The sequence below is a fragment of the Zootoca vivipara genome, chromosome 4 (assembly GCF_963506605.1).
Source record: "Zootoca vivipara chromosome 4, rZooViv1.1, whole genome shotgun sequence".
NCBI lineage: Eukaryota > Metazoa > Chordata > Lepidosauria > Squamata > Lacertidae > Zootoca > Zootoca vivipara.
Window position 1 is genome coordinate 95,909,464 of NC_083279.1, and position 24,261 is coordinate 95,933,724.

General features: G+C 42.0%; 1 protein-coding gene across 2 annotated transcripts in view; it reads right to left on the minus strand.

Moving 5' to 3' along the window:
• FCHSD2 (FCH and double SH3 domains 2) overlaps positions 1 to 24,261 on the minus strand; it is a 140,182-nt gene that overhangs the window by 70,000 nt on the left and 45,921 nt on the right. For both annotated transcript variants that reach the window (XM_035116186.2, XM_035116187.2), the window contains exons 4-5: positions 2,292 to 2,368; positions 122 to 266 (exon numbers count right to left, since the gene is read on the minus strand). In XM_035116186.2, the coding sequence (XP_034972077.1) occupies positions 122 to 266; positions 2,292 to 2,368 (222 nt within the window). The remainder of the gene's footprint in view (positions 1 to 121; positions 267 to 2,291; positions 2,369 to 24,261) is intronic.

Here is a 24,261-nt window from a genome sequence, read left to right on the forward strand (position 1 = left end):
CACACTTAACAAAATAACCTTAGTGGGGGGTGTGTGCATCTCCCACTCACTCCTCTCTCTCCAAATTCTGCACCCTGGAACACAAACGTTTGAAACATCTGATGAACTGTTAGGACAATACCTTCTTCAGCTGCTGTTCTTTAAAACACTTGACTGCCCTGGCAGGCTCAGAAATTAGGTTCTTGTAATTTTCACAGATATTGAGTCTGGATTGAGCCACTTGCACTGTGCCTTCGAGAAATGATTTCCACACTGGATACATGCTCCTAAAATACAAAAAGAAAAAAGGGGAGCGAGAGAGAGAGAGAGAGAGAGAGAGAGAGAGAGAGAGAGAGAAGGTTGGTATCACTTGCTCCAGTTAATGGGCTGTTGGAACCATCAAAGGCCTGCTGTGATAAGCTTGCTAGGCAATTTGAGGGCAAATCACTCGTCTTCATGCTGCCGCAATCCTGTCTTTGGTGAGGTGTCTTATTCGAGTCTGTGGATTCAGTTTCAGTTATTGAGGCCTGACTATGGGGATAAAGCGATTCTGCCTGTCCATCCCACTACTTGCCCTCTTGACCCTTGCCCTTCCTGGCTTATCTGTGAAAGGGTGGGGGAGGAATGAGCAGGTGGATCTAGGGGGTATGTGGCATATTCTTGCATAAAGGTGTGATGTGCAGCACTTTGAAGGAGACAGTGCCCTTGGAACCATCTCTGCCCATGCGATCCAGAAGCCTTCATGGTAAAGAGTGCCCATCACCAGCTTCAGTTGCAGGCATCAATTGTGCCTTTTCCTGGACAAATATGAGAGAGACAAATATGTCTATTTTTATATACCCTCTAATGTATCTACATCTTATTTGCCTTTTTTCCTGTACTAAAAAGCTGCAAAGGGAAGTTGTTTCAACCCAACGATAATTCTGATTGCTCTTTTATGAACCTCTCTCAGCTCTGCAATATAGTTTTTGAGATGTGGCAACCAGAACCAAACATGGCAGATTCATTTAAGTATGACCAGGTTAGAGGGATATTATATTTTAACATTATATTGGGGACTTCCAAGTTTTACAGTAATATTCAAACCATCATATGACTGCCCTAGTTCCTTAAGTAACCATTGCACCACCTGGGCCAGGTAATATAGCATTATGGGAAAAACTCTTGATCCACTTAGGAGAACATCCACTTTTTTGCAAGTTGCTTCCATGGAGGAAGTTCATGAGAGATTGATTGATAAGGATAGAAAGGTGAAAAAGAATAATGGAGCGTTTCATTCAAGCTGCTCTTTCACATCCACCATCACAAAAGCTTTACTGGTTGACATCTCCCCCCCCCCCTTTTCTTTCTTGAAGTCGCACTGTTTATTTGGAAATTGGACACATTTAGCACAACAGCATATGTAAATTTGCCCATCCTTATTTTTTATACTGCTATTCATCTGAGAATCACAGGACAGTTTACAATATAAAAACACAAAAAATACATAACATAGTAACCAACAAAACAATGCCCTTCTAATTTAAAAGGCCACAGACTGTTAAATTAGCCAAAGGCCTAGGAGAAGAGAAATGTTTTTGCCTGGCACCTAAAGATATATAACGAAGGGATATATAACGAAGGTGCCAAGTGAGCCTCCGGGGGGGGGGGGAAGCATTCCACAAGCAGGGAGCCAACAGAAGAAAAAGCCCATTCTTGTTTTGCTGCCCTCTGGACTTCTCTGAGAGCCCTCAAAAAAGGGCCTCAGATGATGATTGCAGGGTCCAGGTCAGTTCATATGAGGAGGCAGTCTTTGAGGTATTGCAGCCCTGAGCCCTGAGCCATTTAAGGCTTTCTGGGCCAAATCCAGCACTTTGATTTAGGCCCAGAACTTTATGAGCCAAGGAACTTCATAATTTCAATAGCTTCAATTCAAATTTAGCCTCTGAGAAAGGGATCATTCAATGCACAAAAGGTTTTGATCCAGCATAGACTTTGCTGACAGAGTGGGGGTGGGGGTGGGAGGGAGAGAGGTTCTTCAATTCCTGCCCCATGCCACAGCTCCTCCCACTATTCTGGAGGGGCACCAAAATCTGGAGCAGGTTTTCAGAGGATGCGAGCGTTGTAGGGGGAAGGGGGAATTAGGGAGAGTTGCCCCTGATTCCACCAGCAGGGGCCTCCTTTGCTCCAGAATTCTGCCCTGGGGATGCCTCCTACCCACAGAAACCAAGTTGGGGTCCAGTTCCATATAGAATATCTGTAAGGAAACAAAGAGTATTTGATTCTTATGCAAGGAATGCCGTCAGCAATGCAAGTAAACTTGCTGAAATTACCTGAAGTCATGTCGATCATCAGCTTTTATTCCAGGCCACTCTTTCTTTAAGTACTGACTAGCCAATTTCTGAATGCCCTGTTTAAAAGAGAGAGAGAGAGAGAGAGAGAGAGAGAGAGAGAGAGAGAGAGAGAGAGAGAATTATTTAGAAACGAATTTGGACTCTTGGCATTTCTCCAAAATATTAAATGTGGTTTTTCAGGAGGTGTTGAATTCCCTCTATTTGAATTTCCAACAGGACCAGCAACCCAAGACCCATCTACACTCTCAAAGGAGGACATAGCATCCCCTCGTGGATCACAGCACTGACGACTACTAAGATGCTTCATGGTGCACATTCACGACAGGAGTTAAATATTGGTAGCATGAAAGCTTGTGTTGCTGCATTTGTTTCATGGAAACCCTATTGTGTTTATGCTTGTCACTCCCAAGACTGCTTTTTGCTGTCAATTTCAATGAAGTTGGTAACCTTGCAGAGAGATTTTCCTGAAGAGCATCAGTGGCAATTCTAGCTGTGTATTTAACACTATTTTATTACTATTGGTGATCTGTGTAAAAGAAATCCAACTATTTCAATAAAATATATGTGAAATCCTTTATGTCTTTTAAGGTAGTGTATGGCTATTAGGTAACGCAGCCTTTATATAAAGTAATGTATTTATGGCTGAAGCAGGAAAAGGTTTCACGTATACATACCAAAGGCTTGAATGGAGTTAAATTTGGTTGAAGGTTATAATAACTGGCCTGCAAAAGATTGTATCCATAAATAACACTTCAATAAGTTTTACGGAGATTAATTTTTGTGGCTTTGGATTTGTGAATGCAGATTTTAAAATTAATTTAATGAGTGATGGTTGAAATTTTTCAGTTTATCCAGGAAGGCTGCTTATAATGGAAATTTGAAGTAAATACTTTACTTCCCCCTTCTTTGACTCTTTAGTGGTGAATATTGCTATCCTGTTTTTTATGCATGGTTGCTTATTCTGACCTTAAGTTCCTTTAAAAACAGATTTGTTTAGTTTTTCTGATATTATATTAGGAGACTGTTGAAGACCTTCTGTTGAAATGTGTTTGACTTACATTAAAATATACCATACAGGACTGGCCTGTTAAGGATTTATTACTGGGTTGTTTGTAAGTATAGTGTTTATTTTATTGTAATAAAGAATTCTGAATTTTTAAAATACATTTTCCTCCACAACTGTTTGTGCCATGGTGGTTTGACCAATTTTTTTAGTGGTTTGTGGGAATGTTGCCAAGGAATTGGGGAGATGACATGAAGCCAATACGGTACAGTAGAAAGACCAAGGGGCTTAGATGTGGGAGACCCCAGAAAATTACTATCACAACTACTGTGGGCACGAATGCAACTGAAGTATTGCAAGACCAATCATGATCTCTTGCAATAGGGTTGAAAAGAACATATTGTGATTTTACCAATACCCAGCTAATACTCTGCACTACTGAACCTAGAAAAAAATTCTGCCATTCACCCAAATTGTCAAAAGGCCTGCACATTTCTTTTTTTAAAAAAAATACATTTTATTCCAATTTTCCAAATTCCACAAATTAACAAAACCAATCTTTTATACAAAATCTTATATTCACATCTTTTACCTTGCTCCGCCGAGCTATGACTTCCCCCCCTCCCTTCATGCGGGTTTCTTGTTAATTCCTTTTTTTTGCAGTTCCTTTTTTAACATATTGGTCAATTCGTAAGGTTTATTTTAATCCTGCGAGAGTTTTTAATGATCTACAGTTTTTCTCCATATAGTCCACATATTTACTCCAGTCCTTTTGAAACCTTGTCTCCCCCTGGTCACGAATCTTGCATGTCAATCTAGCAAGTTCAGCATAGTCCATCATTTTTATCTGCCACTCCACAATTGTAGGTAATTCCTGTAATTTCCATTTTTGGGCTAACAAAGTCCTAGCCGCGGTTGTTGCATACATAAACAGTGTTTGATCTTCTTTTCTAATCTCTCCTCCTATTATTCCTAACAAAAATGCTTCTGGTTTTTTTGGAAAGGTATATCTAAACATCTTTTTCAATTCATTATATAAACTTTCCCAAAATCTTTTAACTTTTTCGCATGTCCACCACATATGATAAAATTCACCATCTTTCTCTTTACATTTCCAGCAACTTTTATCACTCATTCTATACATTTTAGCTAACTTAACTGGAGTTAAATACCATCTGTACATCATCTTATATACATTTTCTTTCAAGGCAGTACATGCTGTAAATCTTAAAGTTTGATTCCATAGTTTCAACCACGCATCATATTCAATATTATGCCCCAAATCAGGCCTGCACATTTCTTGGGGTGGTGGGTGGGATTTCACATGCGCAGCCATAAATGGCAGCAAAAGTATCTCTTTTCCAGCGAAGACTAGTACAGTGGGTTTGTATTCGCAGTAAGCAGTATATTATAAGGTCCTCCTTGTTCTGTTCTCAAGGACACTTGCTGCTTCTCCTCTCAAAAGGTCCCCAAGACAAAGACCATCACTGTTTGGCTCCAACTGGGAAATCTACCAATAGTTTAACCTTTGGCACAGTTACATAGAGCATGAGGCTCAGGAGTGCGCTCAGTACTTGCTTGTGGGTCACTTGGCAACCTTTTAATTCAAACAGTCGTGGCTGTAATATTTAAATGAAGGCAAAATCCCATTATTGTACATATGCCAATTAGTCCAACTGTAAAGATTCGGGCTAAAAAATCAGGGGTGGGAGGATTTTATTCATATCTAGAAATTAAAAGGTACTGTTGCCTAACCTTTGGACCCCCTAATATTTCAATCTGAGGGTTTGCTCACATAATACTCAATGGAAGGTAATTTTCAAAGATCCATGAGATCCATGATATATGCCTATGTTAATTGGTCATTTTTAGAATCTTAAATACTTTGTGCCAGACAGTACCCTGCGTTTCGAATGCTACATGTAGATTTAACCCTTTCCTCCTCCTCATGGTTCTGACAGGTATACCCTCCATCCTCACAAATGCTGTGAACAGCATGGCACATAGGTATGTACTGTATCATACTCTTCTGCTGCACCAGCCTAAGTTATGATCAGCAATTCACACAGGCATGGTTCAAACGTAACACTAAGCCACCGGTTTATTTAGCCAAAATGTGGTGTGGTTTGTTTGAATGACCAAATCAAGCCCTACAAATTAATCTTGGTTTCTCTTCTGGAAATAAATAAACCATGATGTGAGGCCACTGTTTACTGTTGGCTTTTGAACTATGGCATGTTCCAACTATGGTTTGGCATTAGTGTGAACCTAGCAGCCTCGCTTAACCATGGTGTGCTTGGCGACCTCACGGCAGATGTTGGCAAAACAAAACAAGCTTTGGGGAAACAGCCCCACGGCTTACTTGCTTGCTTGCCTGCCTGCAAGGCAATTCTTAGATTGTTGAACAAAGCAAATGGAGAAATTGTATTGGCAGAGTAGCAAGCAGCCACATCGTTTGCATTTAGATACTCACATGAATATATAATTAACAAGAGGAGACCTGTGAAAAGCCTTTGAAAAATGGAAAGAAGACAGGAAGGATAAAGAGGATTTTTTCCCCCATCCTTTAACTCTTTGGTCTCTCCCCCCCTCCCCCAAATACTTCCTCTTTAGACCTGACTCCAGGGATAATTTCTGCAGTTGCAGCCTCTCTGCTTGAGCTAAGACTCTTACCCAGCTCTTTGGAAGCCATTGTGGGCAAGGACACCAACTCCTAGGGGCCTAGGGCTCTTTGGCCTCCCAAAAAAATATTTTAGGGTACCAGCAGCCTCTCCCCCAGTTGATGGGCATAACCATTGCCCCTTCACTGCACTCACATGCTCCCCAGATCCCTTCCCTCTCTTACCCTCTCCACTCTGTTGCCGGGCTTGGAACCAAGGGAGTGATGCCCACATAGGCAAATGGACTGTGCATGCACAAATGATGTGCATGTGTTTTAACTCAGCTTCTTATTTCTTATCTTGCCCCACCTTTTTTTTCTTTTCAATGGACAGATGAAGGTTTTATAAACTCATAGCAGAAGAAATCATGGTCTCTTCTATACTGGTCATAGGAAAAGATATCTGTTCCTCTCCATCCATAGTACTCTGATATTATTCTTAAACGTTCACATATTACAAGGGGAAGAGGGAGAGGGAGCTGAGGATCAATGCATCTGTCAAGTAGAAAGTTAAGGGTACCAAAGTCCATCTCCTCTGAAAATATCCTCCTATACAATTAGTGAGCTCCCCTCTTTCTAGCCTGTGCTTTTATATTCCACCTTTACAGACTAATAAGGCTAATATGAGGGAAGATGAGAAAGAAGTGATGAACTTTCCCCACTGTTAAGGAAAAATTATCTGGTCCAGATAATGCATTTTGTTCGATGCAACCAAGCCACCCTCTGACTGGAATTTAAATTGCAGAATGCTCAGCCCTAGCCTAGTTGAGCTGCTTCAGTGCACTTAGCAATTTTATCACAGACAGAAGTAACTGCTGCATCAGTTAAGGACTCCAGACCCAGGATATTAAAAGGTCATCTTTGCAGTATATTCAGGGATCACCTAACCCCACTGTAGAACACAAAAGAGCATTGCCATGCAGGTTTTTTACTGTTGCCCTCCTGTATCACCAACACCCATATTCTTTCTGGTTTTCCTACCTGCATTTGCATGCTCTGGCAAAATGGGAAACAGTTCTGAACTATTTAATGTTTCAAAGAGTTAAACCTTATCCACGAAAATTTCCCATTTCCCAGACTTATAGAAAACCTGATGCAATTCGAGAGGGAGAATATGTAAAAGCAAGGTTTGCCAACTTTTGGACAAGCGTCTGCTCTTGTGCCTTTGGCTGAAGCTATTAGTTGATAATAATGCCATTAAAAGATTCACCTGGTGATTTTCACAGAATAAGCTGCTGTTAAAAGGCACAGAAATAGACCAGGCTGCCTGCTCCAGTCAACTGACAATCTTGAATTATATGGTGGTCAAATTGTTCAAAGACGTGAGCATCAGGTCAGAGCTATAGTGAACACTCTCAAGCGCAAATGCAGGGCACTGGCAATATTCTGCCCTAATCTTTCCCCACAACTCTCTAGGCAAGTTTTAAAAATAAAAAGTAGATCTTTAATTTATTGTCTTTTCCTTTCTAGGACTAAATCAGTCCAAGGCAACTCACAACCGATTAAAAACATACAATTCATTTATTCTACAGATTACAAACCATAAAACAACTTTTAAATGTCAAGATTCCATAGAAAGCTCCAATGGGTGCACACCATCCCAAAATATGAGAACTGCAAACAGATCATGAAGAGAAAGAGATGCTTACTGAATATTATCCAATTTACAGCTAGCAATTCTGATATAATAAGCACAACCAAATTTCTGGTTAGCAGTTCCTCTTCCAAATCCAGCTTAATGCATTTTGTAAAAATGTTCCAGTTCTAGTTGAGTGAATTTACATGTATATGTATAGCCACTTCATAATTTTGTAGTTATTCATCGAAGTCTCAACAAATTTTTCTTTTAAGGGACTATTTTATAAAGCTGCCTATCACAAAATTATGGGCTGATGTCCATTAGAGAAATGTGAATTTCAAATCTACCACCCCTTTGCAAATGCTATGCAAAAAGCTGCAGAGATGCTTCTTTCAATGCCTTCTTTCTACAGAAGTAACAATATTCTTCTACATTCCAAGATAAAACTTCAAGAAATGGTTTCTCTCTCTCCAAACACTACAATACAGTGGTACCTCGGGTTGCGAACCCTATCCGTTCCGTTCCGGGGTGCTGTTCGCACCCCAAAAAGTCTGCAACCCAAGCAGTGCTTTTGCGCATGTGCGAAGCGTGCAGACGCTTCTGGCATGTGCGCACGGAGAAACCCAGAAGTAAACACTTCTGGGTCCGCTGCATTCGTAACATGGAAAAACGCAACCCACAGCAGACGCAACATGAGGTATGACTGTACTGTTTCCTCCATTACGACTTACTAATGGATATTTTAAAAGCACGCAAATAACTGCAGATGCTATTGCAACAGAGTAATAAAAATAGTTTGAACCAATATATAATCATCGCCTGATCCTTTTGTATACAAGCAAGAATCAGCAATACTTGTTTTAAATCCAATATTTAAGAGTTGTGTGTTTATACAATCGTTCCAGCATTTAGCACTTTGCTCAAGACCATAGACCGCTTTGTCTAATTTCCACACTAAATCATTCCCTTCCCTTATATACATTACAAAATGAAATAATAACAGCAAACTTTACACACACACACAAAAAGCAAAGCACCGGTGCTTAGCTGCGTATTCCTTTGCATGTAGCTGCATGGCTGTGAGCATGCACCACAGCTGTTTAATTAGATGGGGTCGGGGCAGTGTGCTTGAATGAGCAGGATCACCAGACTGGCGGCTTTCCTCCACTCAATGCACTGCTACTGCCAGGAACAGGCTTACTGTACAGCCAAACTCTTAAGTGAGAGAGCCTCTCAAGTCTGAACCCTGGAGTTCTCCTACAGAGGTTCCAGCCACACCTGCTGTTGCAAAGGGAAGCACTCCTGTCACTCCTGATTTCAAGATTATCTTCCCAGGCTCCCCGCCACTTCTCTGCAAGTAGGACCAAGGTAGGTAATAAAAGGAAAGGGTTACAAAACGGTGGTGGAAGCTGCATGGAAACGGACTGGAGCTCCAATAGTCTCATTTGAGAAGTTCACGGGCTGGGCCTTTTGCTTTATGCGCACACAGAGAATGGTGGAGCTGGAAGGAAGCCCAGGGGCCATTTAGTCCAACCCCTTGCAGATGCAAGAACCACAGCTAAAGAATCCCTGGCAAATGGCCACCCAAGCTCTGTTTAAAGACCTCCAGGGAAGGAGAGTCCACCACCTTCCAAGGAAATCCATTCATAGTTGCACCTGTATTTCTTGGGAATGGATACTGCTGTGCAGAATTATTAAAACAGCAGAGAGTATCATTGGTTGCTCATTCTATACCTCAGAACATATCTATACCATCAGGTGCCATAGAAAGGCATTGGATATATCAAGAGACCCATCACATCCTGGTCATCGTTTCTTTGAGCTCCTGCCATCGGGACGGAGATATAGCGTAATGAAGGCGAGAACGAGCTGTCTCAAGAACAGTTTCTTTCCTAGAGCAATTTTGGCCTTAAATGGAAACCCTGGACTCTGAAGTCATCTTATTTATCTGTTATATTGTTCTGTATTGTATTGCGCTTATCAGTATTTTAATTTATGCGGTGTCCTATTTGAGTTGATATAGCAACTGAGAAATTTTGTTGTTCCCGCAAGGGGACAATGAAGATCTATTCTATTCTATTCTATTCTATTCTATTCTATTCTATTCTATTCTATTCTATTCTATTCTATTCTATTCTATTCTAAAAGGGATGGTACCACATGAAGCCACTCTTAGTTTGTGAATGCCAGGGGCAGAATCGGTGAGAGTGTTGTACTGTTGCTCTACCCAATCCAGCCATGCTGATTGTCTTAATCTGTTGATCACATTACGGGCACATTAAAAATGCAAACAAGTCCAAATATGGGTTATGAAAATGGAACAGGTGAACCACGCTGTGGTTCCAAATGCAATTATTTCTTTTATTAAAGCATATGGGGGGGAGTTAGCTTTGATGGTAGTGTGAGGAAAACAAGCCCCTCTCCAGGGGGGCAGCGGGAAGGTCATTGAACAAGACTTGGAAAATAGCCATGCTGTCAACTACTATAAATCTGATACATTTGGCCTTGCGCCTTCCACAGGGAAACCTTTTAAAGTTTATTATAAAGTGCACCAGATCTCTCACATAACATCTATACTGTACTGCAAAATAAAGAATTTTTTTTCATACTTCTTTTCCGGATATCCTTTTCTGCAACACACTGCTTCTATAATAGCCCGAAACAAATATAAAACTGGGTGGAATATTTTTTGCATTGCTGCAACTGTGTGTGCTTTTCCAAAGTCCAATGATAAATACAGTACCTATCATGAAATGTTGAATACTTTGCCGTACCACACAGTACATACAAGCTAGCCAAATTAATGGTTATTTATTGGTTTGGTTAACAGTACTCTTGACTGGTCCAGGGGGATCTCTGATGTGGGGCCACATTCTCCCAGAACAGGTTTAGTGTAGCGACTGAGACACAGGTTACTAAGTCCCTGGTTCAAATAGCTCCTCAAACATGAATACAGTGACTTTAGGTGAGCCACTTTCTCAGTCCCAACCTCTCATCAACAATAATACTCCTGAGCTTGAACTTTCTCAGGAAGGAAAGCATTGAGGAACTGAGGCAAGGAGTGGTGACAAGAGATGAAATTCTAGGCTTTGCTGGCAAATTCAAACCTGAGTCTGGGTGGCAGCCATAGAAGAGTTCTCAAATGTGTCCTAAAATGTGAAAATGGTGATCTTTTTTTAAAAAAAATAAAGAAACAGGGGAGAAGTAACTTGTCTTTAAGATCAGCCTCTGGACCAGAGGACTAGAAAGTGGGCATTGTAAAAGCCTTCTGAAAAAGGGACCCAGAGGGAATCCAAGAAATTATGAGCTGGTTATCTTAATGTCTGCTCTAGGAAAAATGGGTGGAAAGCACAATTAAGGATAGACATAGCAAGCAAATGGAAGAATGTGCCTTGCCAAGGCAGAAACAGCATGGCTTCTGCAAGGGTAATTCTGGCCTCTGTAATCTTTTACGGTTTCTTTGAGAGTGTCAGCAAGCATACAAACGGAGGCAATCCAATCAGCATTGTCTAGTGTCCTTTCATTGATAGAGTGACATAGCGCAGAGTGAAAATAGATTATGCCAGATCACAACAGGCAAGGTAATAGATACAAAGGTAACCGTGGCAGGTGTTTGCTAGAACTCCCCAAAGAGAGCTGTTGTCTTCTGAAAACTGGCTAGTCTGGAGCTGCAGTTAATTCCACTCCAGCTAAGGGCCATTGCCCAATTTTGCAGTCACTGGCTCTTAGTGTGTAAGGGCAAGAAATACATCAGGGGGCACCCTCCACATCTAAGGGCTCTAGTAAAGCCACATCTTCTGTCCTGGATGGAACCTGCAGGAGAGGACTACAGGTCTCCAGGCAATGCCAGATGGGAAATTGAGGCCAGACAGAGAACATGACACACATTGAGTTTTAATCCCTAATCAAGTTATCAGTCCCTTTACTTTTCCACACTTTTCAACTGCCTCAGGATTCACCCTTCCTCCAGGCACCTCAGAATCCCCACCCAGATGAGAATGGAAGTCTATTCTGTCTTAAATTAAATTCTAGTTTAAATTAAATGAAAACTACTTTACCACCAAAAAAGGGGGGGGAAAGATTAAGTGCAGTTTCCCAGACGGATGTGTCAGGATCAGGGGACTGAGCTGTGGTGAGTGAGACTTTGTTGAGAATATTGAATCATTCCTTCTTCCATCCTATTCAGCTGAGCTCCCACCCCTTAGATGGCTCAACCACTTCTGCCTTCAGAGAAGACTTGCTGCTAGCCTGTGAAAGGAACCCTTAGCTTCCATTTTTCATCAGCATGGTATTTTACATTTCTTTTTAACACTGACTTTCCTAGCTTTCTTTTCTGCCTGCCCTCTTGCTTGGCTGATGTTGGCTGGTCATCCTTTCACCCACGTCTCTGTGTTCTTATGTTCTGAATGTACTTCTGTACTTGCTTCTAGTACCAGACATGATCTTTGGATGAAAGACAATACGTAAATTTAATAAAGACCAGTAATACTCTTGGTTACAGGTAGGTAGCCGTGTTGGTCTGGATCGAAGTAAAATAAAAAAATTCCTTCAGTAGCACCTTAAAGACCAGTATCTGAAGAAGTGTGCATGCACACGAAAGCTCATACCAAAATGAAAACTTAGTTGGTCTTTAAGGTGCTACTGAAGGAATTTCAGTAATACTCTTGTTTCAGAATATCCAAATTCTAACAGAATCCACACTAACAAGTCCTGCTCACAGTGGCCAACTAAGCCACAGCAAGAAAATACTCAGTCTACTGTAGACAGAGGCAGTTCAGATCTAGAAGGTGGGACATCTCCTTCCCTTAGAACAGCGTTTCTCAACCGCTGTTCCGCGGCACACTAGTGTGCTGTGAGACGCTGGCTGGTGTGCCGCGACGTGCGGCGACGAGAAGGGCAATTTGCATTGTCACGTGCCTGGCGGCCGCCAATAAACAACAGTTGAGAAACGCTGAGTTAAGGGGTGATATGATAGCCATGTTCAAATATATAAAAGGATGTCATATGGAGGAGGGAGAAAGATTGTTTTCTGCTGCTCCAGAGAAGCGAACACGGAGCAATGGATTCAAACTACAAGAAAGAAGATTCCACCTAAACATTAGAAAGAACTTCCTGACAGTAAGAGCTGTTCGGCAGTGGAATTTGCTACCAAGGAGTGTGGTGGAGTCTCCTTCTTTGGAGGTCTTTAAGCAGAGGCTTGACAGGCATATGTCAAGAATGCTTTGATGGTGTTTCCTGCTCGGCAGGGGGTTGGACTGGATGGCCCTTGTGGTCTCTTCCAACTCTACGATTCTATGATTCTAAGTTTCTGAATACCATACCTGTCAGATCCAGAGGGAGGCACCATCATGTCAAAGTCCTCCAATTCATTCTTGCAAATCATGGAAAGTCTCTCAAATCCTCCAAAAACAACCCCTTTAGATGAATCATTTGCTGTGACATACATTGCTTCCCCCCACCCCGCCTTTTAAGGAGCAAGTAGAAAAGGGGAAGTATATTGATTTGAAGTGCCACTGCAGATACAGGTATTGTTGAGCAACTTCATAGGAGACTGAAGAAGAATGTCAGCCTAAGGCTACAAAAAGCAGATTCCTCCTTTTGGTACTACTATGCCTTATAGGTTGGCAGCTGCTCAGTGTGGGGATTCAGGACATTAGAAAGCATCAGAAGCATCTTTGATGTGGATGCCCATCAAATCATCCTAGAACCATTGCCAGGGAAAGGATGGTTCCTCGTCATACTGGGGGAGAACTGCTATTCCCAACACCCAGCCTCTCATGTCATATCTTTAAGTGGTCATATCACGAATCAATACTAAGTGGAAAGCTGCTCATTTCCAGTGTGTGTGTGTGTGTGTGTTTGTGTATGTGTTTTAACCAAGCCAACATATTACCAAAAAAATGGAGGTATTCAGGTAGTAAAGGCTGACACCTTGTCATTTGCCAGATGTTTATATGCTTGTTTTGGGTATGCCCAACTGGAGCTTTACACTGGATTAGCTGAAGTTTGTGCTTAACCATTTGTGTAAGCTTTTCACTTACAGTGGTGCCTCGCTTAACGAATGCCCTGCTTAACGGAATTTCCATATAACGAAAGGTTTTTTTCTAGCGGAGGTTGCCTCGCTAGACGAATGCGTTTTACGAAAAATTCATCTATCGAATCATGGTTTCCCATAGGAATGCATTGAAATTCAATTAATGCGTTCCTATGGGCAAAAAAAAAATCCAAAAAAAATCAATGCATTCCTATGGGATTCGCTAGATGAATTTTTTGTTATAAGAAAAGACCTGTGGAACGAATTAAATTCGTCTAGCGAGGCACCACTGTATTTCTTGGATCTGATATTTAACATACTGACTCCTTTTTATTTGTGCTTTTTGTAATCTGTGTTCTTTCTAGACAAATATGTCTAAGCAATGGTGTGAAGGCATCTCATACACCCCCTGAAACCCAAGTGTTTCCCCCCAATTCCACTGAAACAAATTTAAAATATATTTAAAGGCTCCCTTAAAAGCTCCCTTCATTTCATATATGACTAGCTGGCCCTGCACGCGTTGCTGTGCGTTAGTCTGTGAGATGGAGGGTAATAGCCCCCCTTCAGATCCCCCTGAGCCTCAGAGTCCCCCTGAGCCGAGGCGAGATACTGTGGAGAGGGCAGGTTTCATCCCTGTGTCTCCCCCCACCCTGTTGTGACCCATTACCTATCCCTGCCCTCTATTTGGGAGCCCCATCCCCCCCAGGCAGGCCCCTACCTCCACTTGGCAATGTTGAGCCTTGTTGCTGCAAAAGGCCTGTATTCAGTTCTGGTGAGGTCTTCAATACCTCTGCTGGATGGATGGATGTGAGTGGTGGATCTCGTGGTGGAGGCAGGGTTTGTGGGTGTGGTGTAAATTTCACAGGAAGGGAGGGTGTACTGTGGGAGGAAATGCACTTGAGGGCGCTGTTTTACTTTGTTGAAAAAGAGGTCTGTACCTGCACAGGTGTGAGATCTGAGGGACTTTTTTTCTAGGAACACTCGGGGAGTGGGCTGGATCGTTGTGTCAAAATTTCAGGACAAGCGGTCAAGCGGTTATGGAGAAAAGTGGAGCCCACACTTTCACGATTTTTACATTTTTATATTTATAGATTAGAGGACATGCTTATAAAAAATACACTATAACAGCTTAAGTATTTGAGCTATGTCAGTCTAAAGCGAGAGTTGAGCAACTTTAAAAAGATTCCATTTAAAAGAGCTGTGGCCAAGGCAACCCTGAGGTTCTCTTAAAATAGAAAATGCCTCCTTTGTTTTTTCCTACATTACTGAATACCTGATAGACTTGTAATCACTGCAGATGTGTTTGCATTCAAGTTCCAAAGGTAACGAGCTTTAACACCCCAGGATATAGAATTGTTAGGTGTCAAAATACTGGCAGAGGAAAAATGTGTTTGAAAATATTTATCAATTCAAGTTGCAAAGTCAGCTGCACTCTGCACTAAGTGCAAAGATAAATCAAAATAACTTACAATTTATTCACATACCGAACTGACCATAAGGTGCTTTTTAAGAAAGCTGACCTTACAATTAAATGGCATAAAAAGCAACAGCTGAAAGGGTGATACCACCAAGCTTTCCACAAGTGAAAACACCCTGCTCTAACTGTGGATTTCCTTACTTTATTTTTTCCATATGGGTGTCAAATTTAACCCATCAGTGCTGGGCTATATATTTCATCGCCTAACAAAGTTTGCATTATTTTGAAAGTACTAAAGTACTTTTTGTTTGAGCTGTCTAGGAAACAATGCTTCCAAACTCTAGTTTTTTAAAAATTGTTTATTTTATTAAAGTTTTCGAATATACATTTCCACCATTAAAAATCCACATTCATCGACTTCCCTTCTTCTCCTTTCATGGTTCTTTTAATTTCCCCATAGTTTCTGCATATTCTGGGGGGGGGGGAACCATTTAATTTCCCTCAATCCTGCTAGCATTTTCAGTTGTTTACAATTATTTTCCAAATATTCCACAAAGGTTTTCCACACCTCTTTATACAGTATACGTGATCTTCTTGCTCTCTTAATCTGCTGGTTAGGCCTGCTAACTCTGCATATTGTATCATTTTAAGTTGCCATTCCTCCTTCTTAGGGACCTCTCTTATCTTCCATTTTTTGGCTAACAAAATCCGAGCAGCTGTAGTTGCATACATAAGCTTTTCTGTCTCCTGGGTACCTCTGTCTGCACCATTCCTAAAAGGAATGCCTCTGGTTTGGGGTGGAATGCTCTTTAAAGCATTGTTTTCATCTCATTGCATATCATTCCCCAATATTCTTTGACTATTCTGCATGCCCACCACATTTGACAAAATGTTCCTTCTACTTCTTTGCATTTCCAACACACATCAGATTCAGATTTATACTCCTTTGCTAATCTGCTCAGAGTTAAATACCACCTATATATCATTTTCATTCTCTTCAGATCATATAAATCTTTCGCCTTTACAAAATCTACTTTTACAGCAGAACACACTTGCACAGCTTAAGCTTGCATTCTGAAAACAGGCACATTCGTGGCTGCTATTGGGAATATTGGCTTGCTCTGTGCTTGGCGTTTGGTTTAATAACAGTAAAGGTAAAAGTAAAGGGACCCATGGCCATTAGGTCCAGTCGTGACCGACTCTGGGGTTGCGGCGCTCATCTCGCGTTATTGGCCGAGGGAGCCGGCGTATAGCTTCCAGGTCATGTGGCCAGCATGACAAAGCTGCTTCTGGCGAACCAGAGCAGCACATGGAAACGCCGTTTACCTTCCCACTGTAGCGGTCCCTATTTATCTACTTGCACTTTGACGTGCTTTCAAACTGCTAGGTGGGCAGGAGCTGGGACCAAGCAACAGGAGTTCACCCCGTCGCAGGGATTCGAATCGCTGACCTTCTGATCGGCAAGCCCTAGGCTCTGTGGTTTAACCCACAGCGCCACCTAAGACAACTAAACCAAGGATTATGAATATGTTTATATTTTGTACCCATCCTTCACCCTAAGGTCCCAGGGTGGGTAACCTTCAGGCCCAGGGGCCACATTACACATCTTTCTGGGTCACCTTGGCCCCTGCCATCCCTCTGTAGCCCAGAATAGGAGAGCAAGCTGCACCGCTTCTTACCTGACACAGCCCCCTCCCATCAAGAACCAAGAGGGCTAAAGTCTAATCTGGGGTGGCAGAGTCAAAGAAGAGTCATGTGCTCACTTACCCTAAAGGGCACTTCTCCCATTCACAAATGAGAGATTATCTCAAGGCTCTGGGATAAATTTCATTTTGCAAAGAAAAAAGTGCCTCCTGGATTGAAACCAGCATGCATACATACATGTACATGGCTCTTAATATTAGAATCCTGGCATAGTTTTTAATTTGATGGTCCTTGGCAAAACAAACTGTGGTAGCTCAACTGGTAGACCCTGAGGCTCTTAACCTCAGGGCCATGGGTTCAAACCCCATGTTAGGCAAAAGATTCCTGCATTGCTGGGGGTTGGACTAGATGGCCCTTGGGAGTCCCTTCCAACTCTACAGTTTTATGATTATATGAACTGTAAGCATACTGAACCAAGATCATGGCCACTGGTCCCATCACCTCCTGGCAAATAGAAGGGGAAGAAATGGAGGCAGTGAGAGATTTTACTTTCTTGGGCTCCTTGATCACTGCAGATGGTGACAGCAGTCACGAAATTAAAAGACGCCTGCTTCTTGGGAGAAAAGCAATGACAAACCTAGACAGCATATTAAAAAGCAGAGACATCACCTTGCCGACAAAGGTCCGTATAGTTAAAGCTATGGTTTTCCCAGTAGTGATGTATGGAAGTGAGAGCTGGACCATAAAGAAGGCTGATCGCCGAAGAATTGATGCTTTTGAATTATGGTGCTGGAGGAGACTCTTGAGAGTCCCATGGACTGCTAGAAGATCAAACCTATCCATTCTTAAGGAAATCAGCCCTGAGTGCTCACTGGAAGGACAGATCCTGAAGCTGAGGCTCCAAGACTTTGGCCACCTCATGAGAAGAGAAGAATCCTTGGAAAAGACCCTGATGTTGGGAAAGATGGAGGGCACTAGGAGAAGGGGACGACAGAGGACAAGATGGTTGGACAGTGTTCTCGAAGCTATGAACATGAGTCTGACCAAGCTGCGGGAGGCAGTGGAAGACAGGAGTGCCTGGCGTGCTCTGGTCCATGGGGTCACGAAGAGTCGGACACGACTAAACGACTAAACAACAACAAGCATACTGAGTCTGGGAGAACAGGATCTCCCTGGAAAAGCTACTGGGGAGAGAGGGTAATAGCACCATGATAGGGGTAGGAGAAATTCAACCATCCAGGCTCAGAATATTAGTCATTCCTCATGCAAAAACATTAGGAAATGTCAGATTTTTAGATACAGTATCATGAAAATCTCTTATGTCTTCGGTGTACTCAAGGGAGACATACTCAGATGACTGCTTTCAGATTTTTCTAGTCCCTGAACGTGCACACACCTGGTAGACGGGTTTTTAGCTTTTGGGGAAGTAATCTAACAATTTGTAACCGTTTCCAGAATAGGATATCGAGGTTATTCCACTGTGGCAAATAAACAAGGAGTCTTGTGCCACCTTAAAGACAAACATAGATATTATGTATTCACTTATGCGTCAGCCAGTCCCCAGTTGTCACTTGTTTACTCAACTATATCTATTTTTAAACCTTGCATCTTACTTCCCCCCCCAAAAAAAACCCCAAAGTGCCTTGCAACAATTCAAGATACACAAACTAAATTCACGAAAATTATTAAACCACACCAGAAAATACTGCCTTCATAAAAGCGGAAGTATTCCTAAAGCAACATAGAGCAACTCTCAAATCTTTAAAAATGGAAACAACCAAAACATATGCACCACGAGAAGAGAAGTTCTTCTGCTGAAGACCTTCCTAAATAACATGCTTGTATTCAGTAATGGACTGGGTGGGTGAGGGACGAAAAGCAGAAACTAAATCTCAACAAGACAGAAATACTATAGTTAGATGTTCCTATGCCCAGGAGTTAGTTTCTGCAGTCTGTGGAGTGAAAAAATGTACAGTGGTACCTTGGTTCTCAAACATCTTGGTTCCCAAACACCGAAAACCTGCAAGTAAGTGTTTTTGAACGTTTTTCAGAAGCTGAACGTCCAATGTGGCTGTCGGCTATTGTTTCCAGGGAGCCTGCTCCAGTCAGAAGCCGCGCCTTGGTTTTCAAACGTTTCAGAAGTCAAACGGACTTCCGGAACAGATTAAGTTCGAGAACCAAGGTACCACTGTATTTAGCGCTTTTGTTTTTGCTATTTATTGTTGAGGCTTTTTCAATTAATTTGTTTTTGTGACTGTGTGGAACCCAGTTCAGCTACTGACTGATTGATCGTGTGACTGCGGAAATGGATAAAAGCCCCCTATCCAAACAATGACTATCATCAGTGCAGGTAAGAAAATAATAATTATTTTTATTTTTATAATCTACAATACTGCTTATTTATTTTATAGTACAATACATTGATTATTGATTTCATTTTATGGATCAATGGTCTCATTAGTAAAATCCATGTAAAATTGCTGTTTTAAGGGTTGCTTCTAAAAGTCTAAATAAAATAAAATAAAATCCTTCCAGTAGCACCTTAAAGGTAAAGGTAAAGGGACCCCTGACCATTAGGTCCAGTCGTGACCGACTCTGGGGTTGCGCGCTCATCTCGCATTATTGGCCGAGGGAGCCGGCGTATAGCTTCCAGGTCATGTGGCCAGCATGACAAAGCCGCTTCTGGCAAACCAGAGCAGCACATGGAAACGCCGTTTACCTTCCCGCTATAGCGGTTCCTATTTATCTACTTGCATTTTTGATGTGCATTCGAACTGCTAGGTTGCAGTTCTAGTAGCACCTTAGAGACCAACTAAGTTTGTCATAGGTATGAACACGAAAGCTCATACCTATGACAAACTTAGTTGGTCTCTAAGGTGCTACTGGAAGGATTTTATTTTATTTTATTTTATTTTATTTTATTTTGACTGCGTCAGACCAACACGGCTACCTACCTGTAACTAGTATTCTACAAGTCTGGAATGGATCAATCCATTTTGCATTACTTTCTATGGGAAAGTGCGCTTTGGTTTTGGAACAGACTTCCGGAACGGATTAAGTCTGAGAACCAAGGTACCACTGTGTGTAGGAACAGGTATGCAGACTGGGATTATTCCTGGATCCAAGCATGGTCACTAGAGGCTCAGGAGATCTCTGCTGCATTGGATATCTTTTGGATACCTGCTTCAGTTGGTTCATGAGCTACAACCATTCCTAGGGAAGGATCGTTCAGCCACTGTGACCTATCTGGTAACCTTTCCACTGAATTACTCAGCCTTCATGCTCAACGGACTGGGATTGATGAGAGCTCCCAGTCTTCCAGAGGCTGGAGAGCACCACGTTGGCTACCCCTGCGGTAATGTGTTTTATGTGGAGCTCTTGGAGAAGATGCAGAAGCTTCAAATTAGCTGCCAGAAGTTTAACCACTGCAGCTGGATGGAATCACTTGATTCTAAAACAGGGGTAGTCAACATGGTGCCCTCCAGGTTTGTCCCATCAGCACCAGCCACCACAGCCAGAGGTCAAGGCTAATGGGAGCTGTAGTCTAACATCTGGAAGGCACTGAGTGAGTTATTTTCGCTCTAGAGTTTGTCACCAACCAGGATCCACAGAGCTTCTCTCTCAATAATATTTTCCCTGCCTGCCAAAAGTGTGCCATCCTGAGCATTTTCAGGTCCAGTATAAAACTCTTTGGCCTGAATCCTGGTATAATACAAAGACCCCCTATATTTTTATCAGCTGCATCTCTAACCATCTCAGCTTGGATGCTCTATTATCCCAGGCCAGAAAAAAGGACAAAAATCTATATCCCATAAAAAGATGTTATATTTAAACATTCATGAAGCAATCTTATCGGAAAAAGTGGCATTAGGCGGGAGACATTGTACCATTTGTAGGAACCACATCAAACAATTGCTTATGATACAGCAAACCCTTCATTATCCAAGTACAAAAGGCAGCTCTTAAAAAGCTGCCTTATCATAAAAGTGTATTAACCTGAGACACATCAATGCATATTCGTTCCGCAATTACATCAGGAAGTGGTGACAAAAAACATCATGGATTAGACAGAACTTTTGTGTCCTTTCAAGAACTTCTCAAATATACTTTCTCATGAAGTCAGTTCATAGGAAGTTGGCTATCGAGTGTAATCTACTGACATGACCCGTACATAACTGGGTGTACATGTAAACATAGATAAAAGTATATTGATGTGAGAGAAAGGGCAGGCTAGAAATATTATAGTATACCTCTTTAAATATAAACAGTCATTGTGGTTTGGATTTCAACTTGATGTCTTAATATAGTTTGGCAATAAGTAATGCAGTTATTCAGCTTTGAAGATCAGCAGCATTTTTTATCATTCTTAAGAGGGTTAATGACTAAACCAAACAGGGGCTACACTGAAAGGTCAGAATGATGCGGTGAAAATCCATGCAGCCAAATGGTATAGTTTCTATTTTAATGTGCCCCCCACAGTAAAAAACAAACAAAAAAACTGTGCACAAAGCAACTATAAATATTACTTTATCAAAATATATTGCATTTTATAAAGAGGTACAAACGGATCTAGCTTCGTAAGCCCACTTTCTTAGCCAAATAAGCACCTGGGGAACATTACACAGGAGGTTAAAAAATAAATAAATGGATGCATTTAGTAGGTATTTTTATTTCTATTATATTTCTATTTGCTAAATAGAAATTATATTTTCTGAGGTTCATGTAACTTCCTGCAATGAAGTATCAGTGAAGTTTATCATCTTCCGTAATTGGTTATCAGCAACTTTCTCTTTTCCCATTTTCTATTATTATTATTATTATTATTATTATTATTATTATTTAATTGCTCTGCATAAGTGAACTGGACCATTAGCGAATGCTGGACAACACTTAATTTATAGAAAACATTTTGAAGTTTGGAGGGGTTTCTTCCTCTCCCCCCCCCACAATTCCCAGACCCCTAATTAATATTCATGAGGATAATTTCACAAAGGCAGTTATAAAACTATGTCAGAGAGGACCTTCAAAATATCATTGTGCTAGCCTAGAAGTAGGAAATTCCTTCGCTCCCTTGAAAGGGATGGGATTAAAAACCCAACGCAAGCATTTACTGAGTGATTAGTTTTACAATATTTTAATCAAGTTATTCATTACGCAGAAATAACACTGTGGAAACAGAGATAAATGTTGCACAAAGGCTAAGTTCATTTGTTCTGGACAGGTGGCCAGTCTGCTCCTCCACACTGGCACCCAGAGCCCGCCCACAATAGTACTAAAGACGATTATGCAAATAGCCACTATTCCCTGCTATTTTCCCAGGAATGGGAGAAGGGGTCCATGTGGAAAGAGCAATTGTTTCCCAGTCATGTGGAAAAACAAACCAGGATTTCCCTCTCTGCCTGTTCGCCAAAGGGGAGGAAAGGAGCGAGAGAGGGGAAGAGAGAGCATGCAGTGTAAGAGGGCAAAATCAACTTACTCGCAACTCACTCCCCAAGTCCCCCCCTTTTCCTGCTGTTCTACAGCAGCATGCCACAATCAGAAAGAGAGGTGCGCAAGAGAGGGAGAGGGAGGGAGATCAAAACAGAAGATGTGCTACCTCTTAGAAGACATGTTAATGCAGGTCAAAAGTGGTGCTGAAGCTGCAGGAAACAAATTCTGCTACACATCTCGAAAGCTCTGTTTCATGATTATCAAGAGCCTTTCCAAAGATTTCATATAATTTATGAACCCCTATGTAAATATTTATAGCATATGCTTAGTGATGCAAAAAGAAAAATGTGTGCAATGTTACCGGTACCTGCTGCCTGGTAATTACAGCAGTGTGGAGGTTTATTTGTGGAGGCAGGCTGGGCAGGGGGGGGGGGGTCTGTCAGGCCACATGTGAGGAGCAACAAGAACGGGCAGGCTGCAGATATCACTATCATTGCTCACATTTTCAACAGGCATATATCCTAGAACAGACGTGGGGAACCTCAGACCTAGATGTGGCCCTCCAGGCCCCTCCACCCAGTTCTTGGGGGGGGGGGGGTTTACCCAGGGCACACGCCTCACTCTGCTCTGCGCTGTCACCGGTGACTGGGATCATAGAATCATAGAATCATAGAATCATAGAGCTGGAAGAGACCACAAGGGCCATCCAGTCCAACCCCCTGCCAAGCAGGAAACACCATCAAAGCATTCCTGACAGATGGCTGTCAAGCCTCTGCTTAAAGACCTCCAAAGAAGGAGACTCCACCACACTCCTTGGCAGCAAATTCCACTGCCGAACAGCTCTTACTGTCAGGAAGTTCTTCCTAATGTTTAGGTGGAATTTTCTTTCTTGTAGTTTGAATCCGTTGCTCCGTGTCCGCTTCTCTGGAGCAGCAGAAAACAACCTTTCTCCCTCCTCTATATGACATCCTTTTATATATTTGAACATGGTTATCATATCACCCCTTAACCTTCTCTTCTCCAGGCTAAACATACCCAGCTCCCTAAGCCGTTCCTCATAAGGCATTGTTTCCAGGCCTTTGACCATTTTGGTTGCCCTCTTCTGGACACGTTCCAGCTTATCAGTATCCTTCTTGAACTGTGGTGCCCAGAACTGGACACAGTACTCCAGGTGAGGTCTGACCAGAGCAGAATACAGTGGTACTATTACTTCCCTTGATCTAGATGCTATACTCCTATTGATGCAGCCCAGAATTGCATTGGCTTTTTTAGCTGCTGCATCACACTGCTGACTCATGTCAAGTTTGTGGTCTACCAAGACTCCTAGATCCTTTTCACATGTACTGCTCTCAAGCCAGGTGTCTCCCATCCTGTATTTGTGCCTTTCATTTTTTTTGCCCAAGTGTAGTACTTTACATTTCTCCTTGTTAAAATTCATCTTGTTTGCTTTGGCCCAATTGTCTAATCTGTTAAGGTCATTCTGAAGTGTGATCCTGTCCTCTGGGGTGTTAGCCACCCCTCCCAATTTGGTGTCATCTACAAACTTGCTCAGGATGCCCTCAAGCCCATCATCCAAGTCATTGATAAAGATGTTGAACAAGACTGGGCCCAAGACAGAACCCTGTGGCACCCCACTAGTCACTACTCTCCAGGATGAGGAGGAGCCATTGATGAGCACCCTTTGGGTTCGGTCAGTAAGCCAGTTACAAATCCACTGAATGGTAGCATTGTCTAGCCCACATTTTACCAGCTTCTTTACAAGAATATCATGGGGCACCTTGTCAAAGGCCTTGCTGAAATCAAGATAGGCTACATCCACAGCGTTCCCTTCATCTACCAGGCTTGTAATTCTGTCAAAAATGAGATCAGATTAGTCTGACATGACTTATTTTTCAGGAACCCATGCTGACTTTTAGTGATCACAGAGTTTCTTTCTAGGTGCTCACAGACTGTTTGCTTAATGATCTGCTCTAGAATCTTTCCTGGTATTGATGTCAGGCTGACTGGGCGGTAATTGTTTGGGTCCTCTCTTTTCCCCTTTTTGAAAATAGGGACAACATTTGCCCTCCTCCAGTCTGCTGGAACTTCGCCTGTTCTCCAGGAATTTTCAAAGATTATTGCCACCGGGACAATATAACACTGGTCCTGAAAGACCTACACTGGCTCCCAGTACGTTTCAGAGC